Source organism: Harpegnathos saltator, unplaced genomic scaffold, assembly GCF_003227715.2.
Source record: "Harpegnathos saltator strain DR-91 unplaced genomic scaffold, Hsal_v8.6 scaffold333, whole genome shotgun sequence".
Taxonomy (NCBI): Eukaryota; Metazoa; Arthropoda; class Insecta; order Hymenoptera; family Formicidae; genus Harpegnathos; species Harpegnathos saltator.
The window spans coordinates 29,605-52,403 of NW_020230132.1; the positions used below are offsets into that span (position 1 = coordinate 29,605).

General features: G+C 37.7%; 1 protein-coding gene and 1 long non-coding RNA gene across 2 annotated transcripts; one reads left to right on the forward strand and one right to left on the reverse strand.

Annotated features, from left to right (window-relative positions):
* Positions 1 to 133: 133 nt before the first annotated feature.
* Fbw5 (F-box and WD repeat domain containing 5) lies at positions 134 to 4,865 on the reverse strand. The gene is made up of 9 exons (XM_011143483.3): positions 4,439 to 4,865; positions 3,762 to 3,919; positions 3,502 to 3,679; positions 3,137 to 3,329; positions 2,798 to 3,019; positions 2,541 to 2,716; positions 2,053 to 2,383; positions 1,729 to 1,941; positions 134 to 1,612 (listed from the first exon to the last, which is right to left on the reverse strand). Exons 1-9 carry the CDS (start codon positions 4,725 to 4,727, stop codon positions 1,345 to 1,347), a joined length of 2,028 nt encoding a protein of 675 aa, XP_011141785.1. The 5' UTR covers positions 4,728 to 4,865; the 3' UTR covers positions 134 to 1,344.
* Positions 4,866 to 6,122: 1,257 nt separating this feature from the next.
* On the forward strand, positions 6,123 to 6,733 carry LOC109503988 (uncharacterized). The gene is made up of 3 exons (XR_002162824.2): positions 6,123 to 6,187; positions 6,380 to 6,524; positions 6,587 to 6,733. It is a non-coding gene; the product is annotated as an uncharacterized LOC109503988 (long non-coding RNA).
* Positions 6,734 to 22,799: the final 16,066 nt, after the last annotated feature.

A 22,799-nucleotide genomic window follows, 5' to 3' on the forward strand; every position in this document is an offset into this window, starting at 1 on the left:
TTAGAAACATCAAAATGTTATTTCTGTTCAAAAAATTTTTATATCGTGTGTATTATTTTATCATACAATGGTATTAATCTCAAAACAGAAGAAATGAAATATATTATGAACATAACGGGAAAAGGCAAAAAAATAATGCATATTTATATTTATTCATCTTTCCCTTCATTCAGCATAAGTACGCGAAATTTACAAATACTTCAAATATACATAAAAATATAATTGAATAAAAAAAAATCCAGTGTTAGATCATTCACGGACAACAGCATAGCCACACAAAACTTAATTCTCATTGCACACATTCATTGAGAATTTCAAATATATATTCATTGAGAATCCCAAATATACAAGGTTTGTCCCAATAATATCCAACCTCTGCGTATGTCTTTGTCCTTGGGCACCTTATTGTGGAAAACAGGTATTCAGTATTTAGGATGGAGTATCCCCACTAAGCGGCACAACCCAACAGCTGTTCAGTCGGCAACGGTACGCAGTTATATGAGCGTCGCATTTCATAATGACTAAACGTCATAAGTCAAGATCGTAGCTATAAACCCATGTTTCATCGCCAGTAACAACCCTTTTAAACAACTCAGGATCTTTGTTGATGGATTCTAGGATATTTTCGACAATTTTAACTCGAGAATTCTTTTGATCTTCCGTAAGCACTCGTAGAACGATTTTATAATCACGCGACGCTCGGTGTTTTTGACGTTCACACAACTGCGTACCATTGTCGATTGAACAGCTATTGGGTCGTGCCGCTTGATGGGGGTACTTCTAAAAGTCCACCCTAAATACTGAATACCTGTTTTCCACAATAGGATACCAAAGAACAAAGATATACGCAGAGGTCGGATACTTTTGGGATAGACCTCGTAGTTTTATCAGAAGATAAATTTCTGGATTTTTGTTATGATACAGGCTATATATGAATATAATTTTAAGCTATTTAAAAATAATTTGATTATATCATTTTCAAGTAAGTTTTAAAATTTTTTGTCAATTATTTTCTAATCTCTTGTTTGCTGTAACAATAGACATGACAACAATATATTCCTTCAAGATATATATTTTTAACAACATTCTTAGTAATTTTATTTAAATAATGCTTTCCTAGTGAGATTCTGTAGCATATTAAGAAACGAAAGTTTGCATGTGCACACATTTGCATAATATTAGATAATCAAAAATATATTCCGATTATTATTTGTGCCTTTACATAATGATAATATTCTAGATGATTCTGTATAGTACAAACTTAAGTGCAAGATAATTTTTAAGAGAATATCATTAGGATCTTATATAAGCAAACATTTATATTGGAAACTTGATAGTTTTTAGTCAGTCGATGTTACAACTGCTTTTCTGGAACCTACGTCTCTTTCGTACCTCTAACCCTCTGGGATAATTATATTCATCCAAACCTAAAGCTTTCACCATAGCGCGACTGCGCCATACTTTGACTGTATAGTCATCACTAGTTGTAACTAACATTTCTGGATCACGTGGGTTAAAAGCTACGGAATTGACAACATCATTATGGGGAAATTTTGCTAAGCAAACTCCATAATGTCTATCCCACAAATAACCATGTTTATCCTCTGCACCGCTGTAAACATATTTTTTTAATGTAAACATAGTGATTTGAAAATATTTTATGCCAATTAGAAGTAGAATTTTATACTGCGTTATAAATTGATTAATTGGATATAATCAGATTATTACCTTGCTACATATTCATTGCATACATCCAAAAATATAAAGAAACATTCATTATTAGGCGTATATGCCTTGTGTGCCCTTAACATAGTTCCGACTTGCTTCAACGTTACCAAATCGATTACGTGTATGTCAATTTCTTGAGCTATCGGCGGTGGTTGTAACGGATTAGTGATAACATAACCCGTTGGCCATGGTCTTGTATTTACATAGAGATATCTGTCAACGTTTTGCATAATTAGCTATAATACATTAGAAGTTATTCGCCTAATATTTTATATGTATTTTATCAATACCGACAACATTATGTATTTTATAACGTTAACTGACCTATGATCGGGTGAAAGTCCCATTCCAATAATATGGCCATGAAGATCGATCAGATGGTCTACTTTATCAAATCTATCCGCCACCGATTCGTAATCCAACCAATTAGTGTCTAATGATGCAGTATTGCGTCTCTCCCGTTCCCTTTCTCGCTGAGCTATTCTCTCGCGTAGCGATGGTCCCGGATCCAATCTTCTCGGAAAACTAACTAATTTAATTCTCTTAAAACCAACTTTATGGGGAGTATACGTCTTTGAGCCAGTCGTGAAAATAAGAAACTTTTCAGGGTTGTTTGCCAATTCGTCTGTGTCACATTCCTCAGTTACTGATGATTCTGTAAATCCGCGCATTTTCTATCGCATCCTTGTGTACATATGTACTGTGCATATATGTGGTTGTGTATACACACACACGCACACATACAACAATCGTAACTTATTTGGTTGATACAATTTTTTTTTACCACTGCATTTTGTCTATGACTTTCCTACCTCCAGACTCACTCTCTTCTTCCCATTGTGGATTTTCACTTTCGCTATCGCTTTCATGCGTCTTCTTCTCCATCTCAACCTGCCTATATTCTTGGTTGTACTGTATAGGACTAGCATAGTCAAAACCATCACCAAGTTTTCTCCAATTCATAAATCCACCTTCTAATGTACTATATCTATTGTATATGTATATTTTATGATGTTAATGATTAATGTAAATGTGTGAATATTGTTATGTATAAAGAAAAAATTCATACTGCAATCTCGATGAAGCATGGTGTAGCACTACTGGTTCTTCCTGTTGTTGAGAGCTATTACTTGGTGACAATAGATCTTTATGACTTGGAGGATTTCCTTTTTCCTCTTTCATATTTGAAGATGATGGTTGGTTTTGTTGTTCCATAGATTCAGTTAGTGTAGGTGCTAAACAATTTGCAACCATAATAGCTCTAATTGAGGAAGCATTTTCATTGTAGAATCTGGAAATCATAATTATGCAAAAATAGATACTTCACTTAAGAGAAGGCAATTACTCATATATAATTAGAAATTTTATCAAAGATTGACTAGGAAATGATAGCAAATTGTCATATTACCTAAAAAGCTGTGTCATAATGGGTACATGTTCACTAGCTGATTCCTGATTTGCCTTATTGAGCCAAAGTACACTTGTACTGACCAAGTGCGCCAACCAATGCAAATTTCCACTCAAAAGGTAACGTTCACTGTACCATGTACCAAATATGTCATATGGCTTATTCACTACTCTACATTGGAGGTCAAAGCCAGCTGCAAATAAATAGAAAACATATATAAGCATCTAATCACAGAAGATTTAAAAATTCTTTTTTAAAACCTTCCTTATTAAATTAAGTATTTTTTTATCATTTATCAGCTTATATCGCATGAACTTCTTTATTTATAATATACATGAATGCTTGATTTCTTGCTTGTTACTTACGCGCTACTCTAAACACTGCTATCTCTCCTGAAGTACTATGAGGTGTACCAAAATGGACACCAGACACAAGAAGTAAAGTATCTGTACAATTAAATTGAGAAAATTGTGTATACTTCCAACTAAATGTCTTCATGTCATGTAAGTATTTTATAGTAACAGGATGTTGACTTTGCCATACCTAAAATATTAGTGTGCATGATATCTTGTATAATCTGTGCACAAAATGTAAAGATGGCTAATAATAAAAAGATATAACTTACAAAGATATATCCATCTTTTGAACAAGTAGCAAACATTTTGCCATTATGAGAGAAGCTCACATGTAATACTTGATGCGAATGCTCCTTGAGAACTTCAGTTTCTATTAATGGAGTATGATATGCCAAACGTTTAAATTCTCCTAACCAAGACATTTTTCCTACAAAGAACAATAATATTCCTAACTCAATTGAGAAATATAAACACAAAACAAAATATCAATATAAATATAAGTATATGTAAGCAAATAAATTAAAACAGATTAATCAATTAAAATAGATATTTCTGTACTTAGCATTTTTGGAATACTATATTTCAAAATATACAAAACATGGATTATTGATTTGAAGCAATCAAATCTTGAATTTTATTAAGTACTTAAATTCACTGTTTCTTAACCAATTGAAATTTTATTTGCTTCTTTTATTAATATTATTTCTCGAATTTTCTTATCATGTATGCGTGGGTACATACATAAATATACACACATATAATTATTTATTAAACTGAATAGAGCAGTTTTGCCTAGAATTTAAAATAATTTCTAGAATCAAATCACAATAATAAATTTACTATATTCACCAATGATAAATTTATTGTGTAATAGTTTACTATGTTATTTTCAATCATATAAAAATACAGTTACGTCAAAATGCAATAAATATATGATGAAACATACCTGGCATGATGCCGACATCCGAGTCTATTTTGTATGTCTGATAAAATAAATCTTTCCACAGGAATTCATCGTGCGATACCCTGTGCCACGATCTGCATACCTCTCCTGCAGTCATCAGCTCCTTTGGCGTTAGGTATTGGAAGATATTCAGCAGAATCGAGTCCGGCATGTAATACCAGTTATTATCATCTTCGCTTTGTTGCGACAAGCATTCACTGATGTTGTCTGACTCGCTGACATCTTCATCGGTTACCTGACGGTCATCTGAAGTATTCTCAACGCCGTCCATCGTTGAAATGCGGCAGTTTATTTACTGAAACAGCTGATACCTGTCAGCGACACTGCTGGCAATAGCCTTTGCCGAGGATACACGAACTCGACCGAGGTTAGGATTGGGTAGAATTGCGCGCAGTCCTCTCCATTGAGTACGTTATGGCTATTGGCTTTCTGATTATGACGTATATTTTAGATATATATACACTAAAAAAGAAACTGAGTGATATAACATAATGCGATTAAAAATAGACTTTATGTGCAAGAACTATAAGATAATTTGAAATATGCACAAATCACATACAAAACGGGTAAATAGATTATTAAATGATTACATAAGTTTGTCGGATATACCGATTAATTATTAAGTAAAAAATGTCTAAAATTTAATTCGTCAGTTCTAGGTATAGGTCGGTTCTAAAAGGAAAACAAAGTGGTTTCCAGTGTATCTTTTTTACAAATATTAGTAACAAGTTTAGTTGTAAAATTTGAGAATCACTGCTCAAGGACTTCCGCAAGCGGGGAGGGAATGCGGGAGCAGTTCCCCTGACTCCCCCCACCACGGTCCGAATGGTAGAAATCCCTCAGGGGTTTAGTCAGTAAAGCCAGCGGTGTTTGTTTTCGTGCTGGATTGCTTGCTGGATGAAAATACTGCGTTCTGATTGGTATATTTTCGAAAATGGATGGAAATGCACCAATCAGAATGCAATATTTTCATCCAGCAAGCAATTTAGCACGAAAACAAGTACCGTGTGCCGCTGGCTTAAGAGTCTGACATAACCCCCAACCCCCCAACGGGTCGGGGGTATCCATGATGGATTTCCCCTGCGTTACCAAAAAAAAAAAGGGACTTCCGCAAGAGAGAGAGAAAGATAAAAAAAGAGAGAGACCCGTGATTATGGACATAGGGCCAGAGCACAGACTTCTGCATAACGCATAATACACAACGCATAAGAGAATCAACCAATCAGAATTCTTCATTTCTGTCCTGAGGAGGGAAATGAAGAAAACTAATTGGTTTATGTGTTATGCAGAAGTCTGTGCTTTGGCCCATAGGCTGCGTGCCAATATTTGATCTGTTCTTTGTAGCTGCACTGCTGAACTGGTATAATAAACAAGAACGAGAAAACCTATATTTGTCTCACTTTAACTTATCGCACCAGTTCAACAGTGCAGTTACAAAGAACAAACCAATTCATTAAAAATACTGAAAATACATATGGTCTGTTCTTTGTAGCTGCACTGCTGAACTGGTGCAATAAGCTAGAGTGAGAAAACCTATATTTATCTCACTTTAACTTATTATACCAGTTCAACAGTGCAGCTGCAAAGAACAAACCAATAATTTGTGTCACGTATAGATTTTCAGTGCTGACTGAATATCGGAACGCAGCCATAGTAGTAGCAGAGAGGAACGTGAGAGCGGCCAACACAGCGTTTTCGACGACACCGACTTTCTGCATTAGAGTCCCTATGGTAAGAGTCTGGCCAATGTTCTAGTTGGATACAAAATGGCTACTATACCTGTACTGCACCTACTGTAATCTCGGTTTTTACGCGTGCACATGCAAGTGATAACATAACATCATTTCATCTTGGAAAAAACTTCCAACACAATAAGAAGACTATATATAAAAATATTTATAAAAATATTTTAAAAATGACTAGTTGTTGCATACCGGGACGCAGAAATAGAAGCGAAAATGGCTTCTATATGAAACGTTTTCCAATAAGTAAAAAACAAAAAATTATATAGTTGAAACAAATTGGAAGAGAAAACTGGAAACCGAAACAATATTCAGCAATTTGTGAGGTAAGCATGTAATTATATCAAATAATAAACAAAATATGTTCCTCATCTAATTGTATTTGTAGGTTCATCTTACTAAAGAAATGTGGGAAAAACCGCGACAGGATGGTTCCAAAAAATTAAAAGCACAAGCAGTGCCAACAAGTTTTCCTCATACAAAAGTAATGTCGGAATCTTTCGATGGAAAAATAAAGAAGTTAAAATATGATAAAAACAACGATGAAAATAATTAAATTATTATTAATAAATATTATTAAAATGTTATCGCGTAAAAATATTATTTTTTGTTAACGATACGACGTTTAATTATTTCTTAGAAATGAATTATGTAATTGTACATTATTTGCCTTATATTAAGCAAAGCAATTATAATATTGTTAATTTCCTTATTGAAAAAATGAAAGATATTGAATGTACTGCATTAAAAATATGTCACAATTTATCCCACAAAATTAAAATTCGTTTCATTAATTTTAAAATAAGAAAAAGTTGTCACATTGGAAAATTAGAAAAACCTGTTTTTAATAGTAAAACCATGGCTATGCATTTCGTTATTAGATAAAATTTAATAATCATGTTATTACATATGTAATATTTTTTTAACTTTATGTAATATCAAAATTTAATAATAAAAAAATTGCAAAAATGTATTTTAATTTTCCTTTTCCTGTTACTGCTATTCAGATATCCCGCATACTTTGCTATCACTAATTGGTGGCACCATTTCGTATCCAGCCAATAAAAAATTGGACCACATTGGCCAGACTCTTAAACCAGTGGCACACGGTGCTTGTTTTCGTGCTGGATTGCTTGCTGGATGAAAATACTGCGTTCTGATTGGTACTTTTCCGAAGATGGATGGAAATGCACCAATCAGAACGCAGTATTTTCATCCAGCAAGCAATCCAGCACGAAAACAAGCACCGTGTGCCGTTGGCTTTACTATAGGAACTCTATTCTGCACTGGGAAAAGGCGCCATCTGCATCCATTTTGAGAGAGGAACTACGATACTACATTCACTTTCAGATTTCGGCGGTAAAACCTACATATGGTGGCAGTCCATGCTACATCCACTTTCAGGCGGTTTATGTTCGTGCTACAACCATAATAGCGTACTTGACAAGCATGGTACCGCACATTGTTATGCGTTTATATAACACTAGCACACTACAAGCGCGTGTTACGTGCGCGCCATTTTAGTTTATTCATATTAAAGTTTAGAATAAATATTATAAATCATAAAAATAATCCCTGTAGTGTAATAAAAATTTAATAATATTCGACTCTAACATACGATGTATTAGGCGTATACAATTCCATAAGAAATTCCATGATATATTTTCTGCATAGTAACGCGTAACCATATAACTAATGAATTTCGACGTTTAACATTTCTATTCCAGACCATCTTAAGTTTATCTTTAGATGCTATATGCATCGTTCTATTGGCTAAAAAGCATTTGAAGATGAATTCAAGACGGTCCTGAATATAGAAGCTAACTCCCCTTTTCCTCCCCCTCACTCTCCCCTCCCACTTCCCATACTCCTCTCATCCTATCACTTTCCCTCCCTCCCACACTCCATCACTCTATCACTTTCCCTTACTCTTTCTCTTTCCCTCACTCTTTCTTTCTCTTTAACTCTCATCCTCCCTCTCTCTCTCTCTCTCTCTCTCTCTCTCTCTCTCTCTCTCGCTCTCTCTCTCCCTGCCTCTCCTTGTCCCTCCCTGTCACTACCTGTCTCTCCCTACCTTCATCTCACTCTCTTTTTCTCTCTCTCTCTCCCTCTCCCCCTCCCCCTCCCTCCCCCTCCCCTCCCCTTCTCTCTCTCTCTCTTCATCCGCTTCGATATATTCGAGATCGAGGTTTCACGCACCTTTTTTTTTTTAAAGAAATCCCCTGATACAAAAACTGTTAAAAAAAAAGGGATGCATTAACATGTTAACATATGTAAAAAAGAAAGAATTGACATTATATATGATTAATATGAAGATCATACGAAGTGTCTGGTAATTAGCTGCCAACCTGAAAGGTGTAAGGGTAGATTGGGTTGAGACAAACATAAAAGTCCCATATTTTGCGAGATTTATAATAATTATCCAGTTATTAATGACAGAAATCTGAGGAGTAGGAGCGCGCCGACATAGATAATTGGTGAAGCGTTGCAGCTGCTCAGGGTAGCGATCATTAATCTTTTTCCTAACGTGAACTAGTGAAAAGTGAAAGACTTCTGTGAATTAGTGAAAAATGAAAAATTTTATATGAATTTGTGAAAATCAGAACATTTCACACGACAATTGAGTTCAAAGACAATCGTTCAACATGACAGTTGCGTTCTGGATAATTCTTAATGAATATCAAAGAAATCAAAATGATCAAAATAATAATGTCCGTATAATCTGAAGGATATTACGTGACACGCAAAATTCGTTTGATATAATATCCAAAGAAAATGTTTCAAAATATGTATGTACAGATAATATAAATCTTAGTCATCGACGAGATACCATAAAGACTGATGGCCTTACGGGATTTAGCGTATCAGAAAAATTTCCCTGATGAGGCACCCGGGCGAAAGAGACGGGGCGTAGGCGATAGAATGACGGCTAACGAGAAATATAATCTAATCGAAAATTTCAAGGTAGCACTCGCTAAATAATCCCGTTATGTCGTCGCTGCAAATTCGAGTGTGTTGTTTTCACACGCGTGAGCGTGTAATTAGCTCAAGCTTTCTTCATACGATTCTTGCGAGATGTGAAACGACAAAACTCGCCCTTGAAAAAAGCCTCAGCTAATCGCACGCTCGTATGCGTATAAATAATACATTTGGATTTGCATCTCGAATCTTTCGAAAAAAATCCATACTCGTCCTTCAGGTTCTTACAGAGAATGTCTAAAAGCTTCTCTCAAACAAGCAGTATCTGACCTTGAAATTTTCGTGGATCCCAAAACTTGTAAAGATGGCGCAAGATGGAGGAACGAGAATAGTTTCCTTCCCGGTATTTCATTCCAAGATGGTACGTGCGCTGAGTATTCTCCACATGTAACATTTTTCGTAGGCACGTCTCGGGACATTTTTTATCAAGCACGAGTGACGAACTTGCGCAAAAGAGCTGGAAAACTTTACGAAACGTATCGCTCCGAGGACAAAAATTATCCGCGGATGACATTTTTCCCATACTTATCCGCAAAAGTGATCGTAATGCGGATTAAACAACCGCGGGAGCAGCTGCGGAAGGAAAATCTATGCGGTTTTTACGACCTCACCGGCAGCAGGCTCTGATTTCTTCTCGTCTTTATCACTGACGAAAGAAGCGCCCCCATTTTAAAGAGCGATTATAAAATGCGCGACTACTTTGTCACGCTTATATCATCAACTCCCGCTTCAATCTCCCACTTTCGATAGAGTCTCAACGCATGATCAAGCGTGTGTTATGAAGATTCACTTTCAACGAAGAAAATAGTCGGGGGACGTTCGCAGCCGCGGTGGAATTTAACGCTCACGTTCGCAAGGGCTTAACATTCTACTTGCGAAGGGACGCCATCGCCCCTCTTTTTACAACGGTGTGGATGTTTAACTCCTTTATTCCTTATTTTTCGCGACAACGATACCGCGACGATGCCCTAATGAGGCAAGTTCGTCTATAACCAGCGTTTCTGTATCTTGAGCTGTTTAGGAGATATCGAAGATTAAAGTTTTCCAAATTGTACCGTTAATATTTTCGCTTCTACTGGGAATTGAGAGTCGAAATTTATGGTGAGAATAGGGTTGATACAGAACTATATTGTGGCATAAAAACGGGCCTGTATCTTTAGCCGTTTAGGAGATATCGAAGGTTAAAGTTTTCCAACTTGTACCGTTAATATCTCCGCTTCTACTGGGAATTGAGAGTCGAAATTTATGGTGAGAATAGGGTTGATACAGGACTATATTGTGGCGGAAAAACGTGCCTGTATCTCGATCCGTTTAGGAGATATCGAAGGTTAAAGTTTTCCAACTTATACCGTTAATATCTCCGCTTCTACTGGGAATTGAGAGTCGAAATTTATGATGAAAATTGGGTTGATACAGGACTATATTGTTGCAAAAAAACAAGCCTGTATCTCTAGCCGTTTAGGAGATATCGAAGGTTAAAGTTTTCCAACTTGTTCCGTTAATATCTGCGCTTCTACTGGAAATTGAGAGTTGAAATTTATGATGAGTATAGGGTTGATACAGGACTATATTGTGGCAGAAAAACGTGCTTGTGTCTTGAGCCGTTTAGGAGATATCGAAGGTTAACATTTTTCAACTTGTACCGTTAATACCTGCGCTTTTACTGGGAATTGAATGTCGAGATTTAGGGTGAAAATAGGGTTGATACTATATTGTACTATATTGTAGCAAAAGCGCGTTCCTATATCTTGAGCCGTTTAGGAGATATCGAAGATTAAAATTTTTAACTTGTACTGTTAATATCTCCGTTTCTATTGTGAATTGAGGCTCGAGCTTTATGGTCAAAATAGGGTTGATATAGGACTATATTGCAAAAGAGCGTTCCTGTATCTTGAGCCGTTTAGGAGATATCGAAAGTTAAATTTGCTGTCGATCAAGTTCGCTTATAACTAGCATTTATTTCAAGAGCGCTTCTCGGGAACATTCCGTTCGAAGGGTTAGTCCGCGATAGAAAGATTCTTGCGACCGGAGATCGCTGTTGTTTATAGTTAAATTGCAGCAACAGTATTGTTATCGGGCAACCCTGAGACGGACTGCTAGCATCCATCTGTGACATCTGCCGCGCCTTTGCGATTACCGGTAAATTCAGTTTTCTTGGTTGCTCGCGTGATTTCGAGTGGCCATAATATATGGCGAAAATACATGGCAATATATGGGAATAATATATGGTAATAATATACGGCAACAATATATGGCAACAATATGTGGCAACAATATGTGGCAACAATATATGGCAATAATATATGGCAATAATTCATGGAATATATTTTTCGTTACAAGAGTCAATGCAAATTTGCGGCATGCACAATGTAATAATAAAAGTAATAATAAAGTAATAATAAAAGGGCTTTCTGCGAGCATTAAATCAGACACTCACCAATGATGATATTGATGATACCCTGTTGCGTCCAACCAGATCCACCAATGTCCGCCCATGTCCGCTGCCGCTCTTCATGTCGCGCAACATCCATCTTGCAGCGCGTCCCACGTTGATTGTTACACTTTTATCACACTTTCGCGACGCGGCCGATACGCGGTATTAGAACGGCGACATTTGCGTCAATTAACGAACGTTTTACTCGCCATCGGTGGAAACATTTTGCGCGCTATGAAACGGACTCTATAAACTCGATCGGCAAGGAGCAAGAACTGTGTGAAAATTTATTGACTCGTCCAATGATTTTTACGGCGCTTTACGCGATTGCGTCTGAAAAGTCGCGAAAATGTGGGAGTATCGATATCTACGAGTGAAATATTCGCGACGCGAATGCACGCGAGGAAAGATTAGACAATCAGAATCCGGTCGCCCCTAGGGAGCGCAAAGAGAGAGGAGCGGGGCAAAGTTTTCACGCATTATAGCTTCGTCACGACGAAGTTTACGTTCGCAATACTTTGGCGAAATGAGAATTTAAGTCTTTTTTGTTAGCAGCGCGGGTAAAAACGCGTATTTTGATAACCGCGGTCGCGATATTCAAAGGCACGCGAGCGAGGATACCTCAAGCTCGGCGTGCGCTGGTGCAATTTCTGCGCGCATTATACGCTACTCGAAACAATAGGGATCGTGATGAATGGACAATATTGCCAAATAATTCTACAGCCTGTTTTGCAAATAAAAGAAAAGTAGCTAACGATATCGGCATTTAGGTATGAATATATTTTATACGGACAATTGAATATTGTCAAATAATTAAATCGTTAAGTAATTCTGCGGCCCGCTTGAAAAATAAAAATAAAGCAGCTGATGTCGGTGTCGCGTTTGTACATATGAATATTCTCTTATTCAGATGACTGAACATAAAAAGAGAATCATTCAGTATTTTAAATCTGTATGTAATGCAGGCTATCGATCAAGTAATCCCCTGATTGTTTCGAGCAATGTATTTTATTCAACGTATATTCAACGTATATTCAATAAATACACACATGCAAGTATCTATTTGCAATTCGCATTGACTCGAACGATATTTTTTAGTCCCACATCCGTCATGCAGAATTTTGTTTCTCTTTTCATTTTGACTCACTGAAACGACTTGCAGTCAGAGCCGGCCACGTTCCGTTTCAACTCTGTAACAAAAAATTCACATTTGCTCATCAGATTTGACCAACGAGTGCGGGCGAGTAAAAGAGTAGTTTACCCTCTGCGATCGTAATTCAAGTCGAGCCGGAAATTATATCCCAGCTCTAGATCGCCAAGGGTCAAACAGAGGACTATAGTAAACTTGTAAACTTACCTTCAAGCCGACTCTGCTTGGCCCGAACCGGATTCTTCGGTGCGGCATCCGCGTCCACCGGACTGTTGTTGCTTTCCGCAACAACTGAAACAGAAAAATAATTTTCCCGGTTGATAACCTGCGGTAGAGAGAGAATATCTTTGGTCGGGACGAATCGAAAATACGGATATATTTTGATGTGGAATTTTTATCTTTATATTTATGTTCCAACGTTGAAAATTTAAATGGGACCTGAAGCTTTCAAGAAAGTTGATGATGAACAAGTTATAAAGGCAAAGTTCGTAAAGGTTGAACACAGATGTGTAGAGAACTTGTAAACTTTACCTTCCGGCCGACCTTCCTCTGCCCGAACCGGATCCTCCGGTGCGGCATCCGCGTCCGCCGAACTTGCTTCCCGCAACGTCTGGAAAAAAAATTTAGTATTCTTGGTTGGTAAGCTACGGTAGAGAAAGAATGTTTGGTTGGGATGAGTGGAGAATATTCGCTACGATTTTTGTTCTTCATTGACATTAATGTCTAGATAGGAACTCTTGAAAGAGCTGACGAAAAAAAATGATAACAAGAAGTGGAGACAACAGTTGTGTGCTCTCGAAAATACTCTTTTACGAATGGACATTTAAATTTAGATCCCGTAACGAGAGTAAACAGACTTGAAAGAAGCGTTGACCGAAAACAAAAAAGGTCGCAGTCTAAGAAGCGGTATGACGTTGAATATTCTACATAAGACCGGTATACTCATACAGTTGGGAATTATTCAGAATGTTTGATTAAGAACATGATGAATAAGAAATCCGCATTCATGGACCGTTATCCGTCTCTGTCTGGATCAATATCTTTTGTATACAACAACGCAATAAATAAATAGACAGAGATTAATTGCAAATTCATAAAGTGATGATTACTAGTCGGATGATGACGGATTGTGAATGCCGAGCGCGAAATTTCGACTTATTATTCCCGGAAAATTCGTCAAACGTCCGCTCTCGTTATCGGAGATCTCCCGTATAATAAATGATACCACATACTTGAAAACGTAACGTATCGCTGCCGGCGTTCTGCTACCCGACTGTTGAAGTCCTCCGGATTTCACTCGCTCACGCTTCTAATGCCGATACTCGCGATTTGACCGTGCGATTAAAGAATGCGATGCCGACGCGATGCCGATTGAGTATCTCGAGCACCGACGAGATATATTTCTTTTAATTACGAGACGGAAGTGACGAGCGCGTCGCACACGGCTGCTGTTGATGGAATGAGGTCGAATACACGAGGTGCGCGAGTATTATAATACGAAGGGCAAAAAGTGTCGTCGCTCGCGAGCCGATCAACACAATCGGCGCAATGTAAATATTGCGGGCCTCGGCGGCGGTTGAAGCAAGAGAGACTTGCCCTTGGGCGTCTCTTCTTTTCTCGAAAGTTCCGAAACGACGAAGGGAATGCTAGGAGGCCTTTCAACTGTACGCGACATTGATGCGTTCTATTTATTGATTACTGAAAGTAAAGAAAATTATTCTGTCGAAGCATCGGACATTTGTTAGCTTTATGTTAATTAAAGAGGAATGTGTACGATTAGAAAATGTGTTAGCAACTAATTGTAGAGTGTCAAAGTTGTTGTGACGTCGTTTTCGGAGAATAATTAAAGATCATGGTAGCGTTAAAGAGAGGAATTTCATCCCATGCGAATTTTGTCTCGTTCTTATTAAATGTTAGTCCTGTATAAAATGTGGTATTTAAAAGTTTCGCATTCACGAGATTTTGTCGTGAATTCTGCTTTGCGGGAATCTCAGATTGGATCGCGGGCCAATACTTTTCAATGCGACGGGGAATAGAACGTGAAAATCTTGTACGCCTCTGAATCCGAAAACAATTAGGAGAAGAAGTGAATACTTTTCAATACGAAAGTTCGCATTTGAAAATTATCGATTGCGATTGAATACAAAGCATATTTGGAATGAATTGAATCCTTATTAATGCGGAGCATTCATCACTGCCATCTCGCATTTAGCGCGGTGAAATTTAAAGGGAACTAATACCCTCCCCTCCCTCTGCCACTGCTCTTTTTAGACCACCGAGCATAGTCTGGCATAGAGATGGCAACTATAGTTGCAGCACGGATATAAACCGCCTGAAAATGGATGTAGCATAGACTTCCACCACATGCAGATTTTACCACCGAGACCTGAAAGTGGAAGTACTATCGTAGTTCCCCTCTCAAAATGGATGCAAATGGCGTCCTTTATCAGTGCGGAAAGTCGGTGTCGCAGAAAATATCGTGTTGGCCGCTTTCAGTGGTGCGATCTGTAACTCGTTATTGGAGTTAACGACATTTTCGTTATCGTTGCGCAGCTTTTGTATACCGTAGAAACTTTTTTGTTATATGAAACCTGCGCAATGCCGTTAACGACACCGACAACTGTCGATATGCAGGTACGGAATACAGCCCCTGTACCGCGATTCTGTAACTCGTTATTGGAGTTAACGACACTTTCGTTATCGTTGCGCAGCTTTTGTATACCGTAGAAAAGCTGCGCAACAATAACGAAATCGTCGTTAACTCCAATAACGAGTTACAGAATCGCAGCACTGTGGTGCGATTCTTTAACTCGTTATTGGAGTTAACGACACTTTCGTTATCGTTGCGCAGCTTTTCTACGGTATACAAAAACTGCGCAACAATAACGAAACTGTCGTTAACTCCAATAACGAGTTAAAGAATCGCACCACTAGTTTCTCTCTGTTGTTACAAACCCAAACGTTTATCAATTGAATATTATTGCCAGATATCAAAACTAAAAAATAAAGCCTTTTGCAGACATTAGAGGTTAGAAAATTACATAGTACAGCAATTGACCGCCAGATGGACCGAATTAATTCACACACCTAATATTTAAGTGGCCCGGAACTTTTGGTGGGGACTGTATATTTGTGTATAATATTGTAATGTGCGAAAATATTAAAAGAAAATATTTCCTGAAAAGAAATAAAATTTATATCGTTAATAATTTTACGTCCAAAATTTGTGTGGAACACTTAAAAAAACATATTCAAAATTATCGAATGTTTAAAACACGTTTAAAACTTTTGTAAACGGAAAGTTTAAAACATATCAACTCTTATAGAGCAGAGCTTGGCTCGGTTTACACATTCGAACCGATTTCTGAAAGTCACCGCCTACCGTCTCTCTTCCCCTATCTAGCAACGGTAATTAACACGCGACGCTCTTGCTGGATTCACACTGCATCCGACGTGCGTCGTCCGTTATCCGACGGTACGAAGCCGTCGCACGACGGTGCGAAATGCTGTTCATACGGCATACGTTAACTAATACGATTTAAAGTCTGTAGGTGGCGTAAATGGTTAATGGTGACTACAGTTCCTCTAATAGTAATATGCGCATAACCTAAAAAGTTAGAATTGATATTTATTTATTCCATAGACATATATAATAGACTGAGCATAGCGGGTTTGGCAGAACGGTGAGAGAGGCAAGATATCGGGGAAGTTTTCTTTCCTTGTCTGCGCAGGTCGAATGCGCAATCGTCTAGTGACAGCCAATGGCACAGACTCATGACAGCAAGAAATACGCATAAGCGTAGTTATGTACGGGCAACAAGATATGTGTAATATATATATATATATATGTGTAAGATATGTGTAATATTTTTCTTCACTATTGTTAACTCTACTTTATCGCCTACTTTCCGACCATAAAAAATGTCTTGGATGAAAAAAGTCTGACATGAAAAAATGTCTTGTATGCTAAAATGTCTCAAACTAAGTAACAAAACTCTATTCTGTCTATCGACAACTCTAATGACATAAACTTTATAATATATTAAGGTGAGTAGGAAAGATGAGTAAGGTATACCATCTTTTCCCAATTTTGTCCAGATTGCCCTTCATACCATGCGTTATCGTACGACAAATGTTGAATCATGACCAACATTTGGTCCGACATCGGACGATGACGGACGGCCAAGCGATCCGATGATACGAAGTAAAATCCTGCTTTTTGATTGGTTGCGGAGCGTCGTACGACGTACGTCGGATGCAATGTGAATCCAGGGCCTCAATTTTGTACACGCTTACCGACAACTATCGATATCGTTAACGGAGTTGCGCAGGTTTTCTACGATATACAAAAGCTGCGCAATACAGTTAACGACATCGATAGTTGTCGGTAAGCGTGTACAGAATTGAGGCTCAGCATCTGTCTCAGGTACGATGCATCTATTAAAGCTAAGACTCCATGCATGCGGTGAGCTCCGGCAAACGGCTGCGGTGACCAATCAGGAGACAGACGCATGCCGGAGCTTGCCGCAACCGGACTTGTGCCTCCCTCCTGATTGGTCATCGCAGCATTTGCCGCAGCTCACCGCATGCATGGAGTCTTAGCTTTAGCTTAAGGGTCTACAGGAGCCAGAGACAAATCCAGCGTTGACTTTGGAGGCCTCGTGCGGCGAGATGGCGAACCAACACCGTGCGCGCGAGCGCAAGAGCAGGAAGGTTGGGTCAAGTCAGTTTGACAAGGACGAACAATCGATCGCACTGTCCTTGTCTTACTCACTCGGGCATTTCGCCGGCCGATAAAACGGCGAGAAAATGCTTTCCAGGCTTTTGAGTGAGTGAGCCAAGCGTCGCAGCGACTTACGTGCAATACCATTCTACAAATTGACGTATTTTGTCTAGCTGACGTTATATATCACCGCCAAATTATTATAGCATGTTCCTTATATTATTCCCGAGATCCCCGCAAAGCCAGATTTTGCAATCCGGCCGTCCAAAATTTATGAAAAATAAATGAAGCGTCCGCCGTACCAAGCATCGCAGCGAATCACTCCAAAAATTATTTTACAAGATGCAAAATTTCGCCTCGTTAACGATACGTATAATTGCTAAACTGTTACAGCATCTTCCTTGAACTATCCCTGAGGACCTTACACAGCCAGATTTTACAATCCGGCCGTCTAAAATTTATATAAATAAAGTATCAGCCGTACCAGGAATTGCAGTGAGTCAGGTGGAATACCATTTTACAAGAAGCAATATTTTGTCTTATTGACGCAATATATGACCATGAACTTGTTATAGTATCTTCCTACAACTATTTCCGAGATCTCTACAGAGTTAGATTTTACAAATAGGCTGTTAACAATTTATTATACATAAATAAAGCGTTAGCTGTATCAAATCGCAGCGAGTCAGGCGGAATACAATTTTACAAGAACAGATATATTGCCTCGTTGACAATATATATAACCGCCAAATTATTATGCTATCTTCCTTGAACTATCCCCAAGAACCCTACAGAGCCAGATTTTGCAATCCGGCCGTCAAAAATTTATCATACATTAATAAAGCGTTCGCTGTACCAAGCGTCGCTGCGAGTCACTGCGAGTCACTGAAAATATCATTTCACGAGCAATATTTGCAATATTTCGTCTCTTTGACGATACGTGTTATTACCAAATTATTGCAGCATCTTCTTCGTACTATTCCCGAGATCGGTACAAAGCCGGATTTTGCAATCTGGTCGTCAAAAATTTATAATATATAAATAAAGCGCCCGTCGTACCAGGCATTGGAGCAAATCAGTTGAAAAATCATTGTAGGAGATGCAAAATTTCATCTCGTTGACGATATGTTTCACCGCCAAATTGTTATAGCATCTTTTTTGAACTATCCCCGAGAAACCTACAGAGCCAGATTTTGCAATAAGGCTGTGAGAAATGTATCATAAATAAATAAAGATGTATGAAGCGTCGGAGCGGATCATGTATAATAGCATATTGTACAAAATGAGATATATTCCTTCACTGATGTAATATGTCATCAACATATTGTTATAGCATATCTCTAAAACTATTCCCAAGATCTTCACAAAGCCAGATTTTGCAATCGGGCTGTCTAATTTTTATTAGAAATAAATAAAGATGCATCAAGCGTCAAGGTGGATCACGCGAATACAATTTCACAAGAAGAGATATTTCGCCTTGTTGGCGTAATATATGTAACCGCCGAATTGATATGGAATATTCCTTGAACTATTACCGAGGTCCCTACAGAGCCAAATTTTGCATTCCGGCCGTCAAAAATTTATTATATATTAATAAAGCGTATGTCGTACGAAACATCGCAGCGAATCCTGCGAAATACCATGTTACAAGAAAAAATATTTTGTCTCGTTGCTGTCATATAACAGCACTAAATTGTTATAACCTATTCCTCAATCTATCCCCGAGGTCTCTACAAAGCTAGATTTCGCAATCAGGCCGCCTAACATTTATCGTATATAAAAGACTGTACCGGGCATTGCAGCATGTCACGTACAATACAATTTTGGAACATGAGAAATATTGCCTCGTTAATGTAATATATCACCATCAAATTGTTCGGCTGTATTCTTTGTATTATTTCTAACGTCGCTATAAAGCAGGGTTTTGATTATTAACATATATATATATATATATATAAGCGACTATACGGGACAACAATAGGTAACTGTTAACTGTTAACTCCTACAAGTAACAGTAGGAACCATTAAAGTTGTTGTAATATTAGAAGTTTATTAATGAATTTATTTTTATTTCTTATATTTCAGGACCGATTTTGTAAATGTATATAGGGGGGCAGGGTGTCAAATTTCAAACGTAACAGGTACAAAATCTCGAAAACTATGAAAGATATTAAAAATAGCTAAAACACGTGTCCCATAATTTCGAAGGGGAAAGAGAATGGCATTATCAGTTTTTTATTTGGAAGGCATTTTCAAAGTTAGTTGAAGGTCAACTTAATTTTTTTAAGTTGAAAGCCTAATTTTTTATTATATCTTCTTTTTCTACCAATTAATTTGAACAACTTTTATTTGAAACATTTTTTTATTTGCCTAATATTTTTTAGAAATATTTAAGGAAAACTTGGTAACTTTTTCAACATTTAACTTACGATATCTCGCTAACTATTCGTCGACAGAAAAAATAGTATTAAACTTTCTTACTTTATTTACTATCAATTATCATAAATTATGTTTCTGTAGGTAACAAAAATATCGGATACAAACCTCAAACGTGCCTCGTGACATCCTAAAATGTTCAACAAAGTGTAAATCTGTACGAGGAATCGTTACTTCGAAATAATTTTCATTTCGCGTCCTTTCGTTCCGTCTTCTAATTAAATCACCTGGTAATGGATGACCCAAAAATTTTCCACAACGATATTCACTACGTTATTAATATTTAACCCTTCGTCTATTGCAATTAAATTATTATATCCATTTTAACGATTTTACAAATATGCAATATAACCTATAGCGTTTGTTTTAAATGCAAAATCTATTAAAAGAGCGTTCAGCAGAACTTCCTAACAGTTGGTAGCGTAGCGGAAAGCGCTTACTAAGCTCTTTTCTCTGCTGAACGCAATCAATGCTAAACAACGCGCACATAGGCCGTTCCTATTTGAATTAAAGAGCAATATTTATACCATACGATGTTTTTAAATCAGTGCGGAAGTGATTTCTATTCAGATTGATTCTAAGGTCAGAACATGAACATTAAAATACAGATCGAAGAATAAATCGCGATTCAAGTCACTAGTGCGACAAGAGTAATATAATTTACAGATGTCTAGATAATATATCTATATGGAATATATTAAAATATAATATATATATACATCTCAACAAACATAAATATATAATTATGACAACAACAACAACAACAACAACAATAATAATAATGATAATGATGATGATAATAATAATAACAATAATAATAATAATAAAACAGAATGTAACACGTAATATAACACGTATGTAATAGATTATATAAAGTATCCTATTTTATATGCCCCAGGCAAATATCTCGAAAAATATGGAAGATACGGAAATATGTATCAGACAAAAGTTGTATGGTTTCAAGGGGGACATAAAACAAATATATCAGTTTGTTTAAAGATGGCGCCACTTTGGAGATATTCTTGGATCATTACTTTTCTTAAATGAAAACCGAATTTTTTATTATATCATCTTTTCCTACCAATTAATTTGAACAATTTCTATCGAAACATTTTTTTATTTGCCTAATATTTTTTGAGATATTTAAGGAAAATTTGGTAAGTTTTTCAATATTCAACTTACGATATCTCGCTAACTGTTTGTCGGAAAAGAAAATAGTCCTAGACTTTTTTATTCTATTTGATTTCAAGAATATATTGTTGAATAGTACCCTAACTTTTGTTAATTTATCGATTTTTGGAAATTCCAAAATCATAAAATTAACCCATTAACGTCCAAAAGTCCTAAAATATTAGCCTTACTTTGCAACTGTATTGTATGTAGAGAAACATATAAGGTTGGAATGGCATTTCCTTATGTTTTCGGGATCGTTTTACAAGATTCCGGCATCAGAATTCGTTTAAATTCACAATAAAATCCAATATAACGGAATTTTTGGAAAAGAGTCGTGAAAAATCGACAATTTTATTTTTTATAAGCTTGATTTCGTATCAAAAACGTTACTTTGATACAGATACAAGTGTCACATCTTATCTAAAAAATGTTGAACTTTCAAAGTATGCATTGGTGAAAATGTGAATTCAAGATGGCTGCCTCAAAATGGCGGTTTGAGCGAAAAAAACTTAAAAAATTAGGTATTTTTAGAATAACTTCGCAAAATCCTAGTATTTAGCATCAATTTAGTATCCAGAATACTGATTTTAGGATATTTGCTGACAACTAATTTATATTAGAGAATTTCAAAATGGCGGATCCAAGATGGTGACTAAAAGGCATGAATAATTGTGAAAATTTCCAGATTTTCATGAATTTTCTTCTATTATTTTCATATTCATGAATTATTTTCGGGCCATACATACGCACATATACAGAGTGGGTAATTATAAACTTACAAACTTTATAAAAAACATAAAAAACATCGAGATAAGTACAACAGACGGAAAAAAATTGGAATCGACTACGTAAAGTTTTGAGAAAAATTATTAAATAAATGAGCGAATAAATGCGAGTAAATGAATATAATGTGGTCTCTCCGTCTTCCCACCCTTCAGCAGGTGCTGAACAGCCGCCCAGCGGCGGAAGGAGTTTCCCTTACCCAAGAGATGGGCCCTCGGTCAACTGGACGCGGATAAGTTCCAGACGGCCGTCCTTGTGACTACTTGGCACCTTAAGGGGTTACGTAAAGAGTGGAACCCCGACCCCCGACAAGGGGAGGTGGAGTTGGTGGGCATCGTGACGTCGGCGTGCGACGTCGCGATGCCCCGGTCCTACCCCCGTCCGCGCCAGGCAGCCTACTGGTGAACGAAGGAGATCGCCACGTTGCGACGAGCCTCCGTCTACACCAGTAGGGTTTACACCCGTGCCCGGCGACGTGACGGGGAGGCCGCAGGGGCAAAGGAAGGCTACCTCAGAGCGAGGGAAGCCCTCAAGGCCGTCATCGCCGAGACGAAGAAAAGAGCTTGATAGGAACTGGTGGACTCCCTGGATGAGGATCCGTGAGGGCGCCCCTATAAAAGAACGGTCGGGAAAATCCGATCGTGGGCACCCCCGCCGACGGAGGCCCTCGAACCCCAAGTCCTCGGGGACTGCTGGACACGCTCTTTCCAAGAGTGAGGCACCTCCCCGGATTCCCTGAGTTGCAGGACGAGGATTGGGAGGAGGACCTGGAGGTGACCCCAGAGGAGTTCGCCAAGGTCAGGAAGAGGCTCGGGGCCAAGGGCAAAGCCCCTGGCCCCGATGGTATTCCTGGCCGAGCCTAGGCTCTCGCCCTCGGCGAGGAGAACTTGTCCGCGGCCTTGCGGAGGACGTTCACTAGGTGT

Coding starts and splice junctions, on each gene's coding strand:
- Fbw5 (XM_011143483.3), bottom strand. CDS start 4,727: ATGGACGGCGTTGAGAATACTTCAGATGACCGTCAGGTAACCGATGAA. Junction 3,920..4,438: donor GGATGTCGGCATCATGCCAG/GTATGTTTCATC, acceptor TGTTCTTTGTAG/GAAAAATGTCTTGGTTAGGA. Junction 3,680..3,761: donor CAAAAGATGGATATATCTTT/GTAAGTTATATC, acceptor CTAATATTTTAG/GTATGGCAAAGTCAACATCC.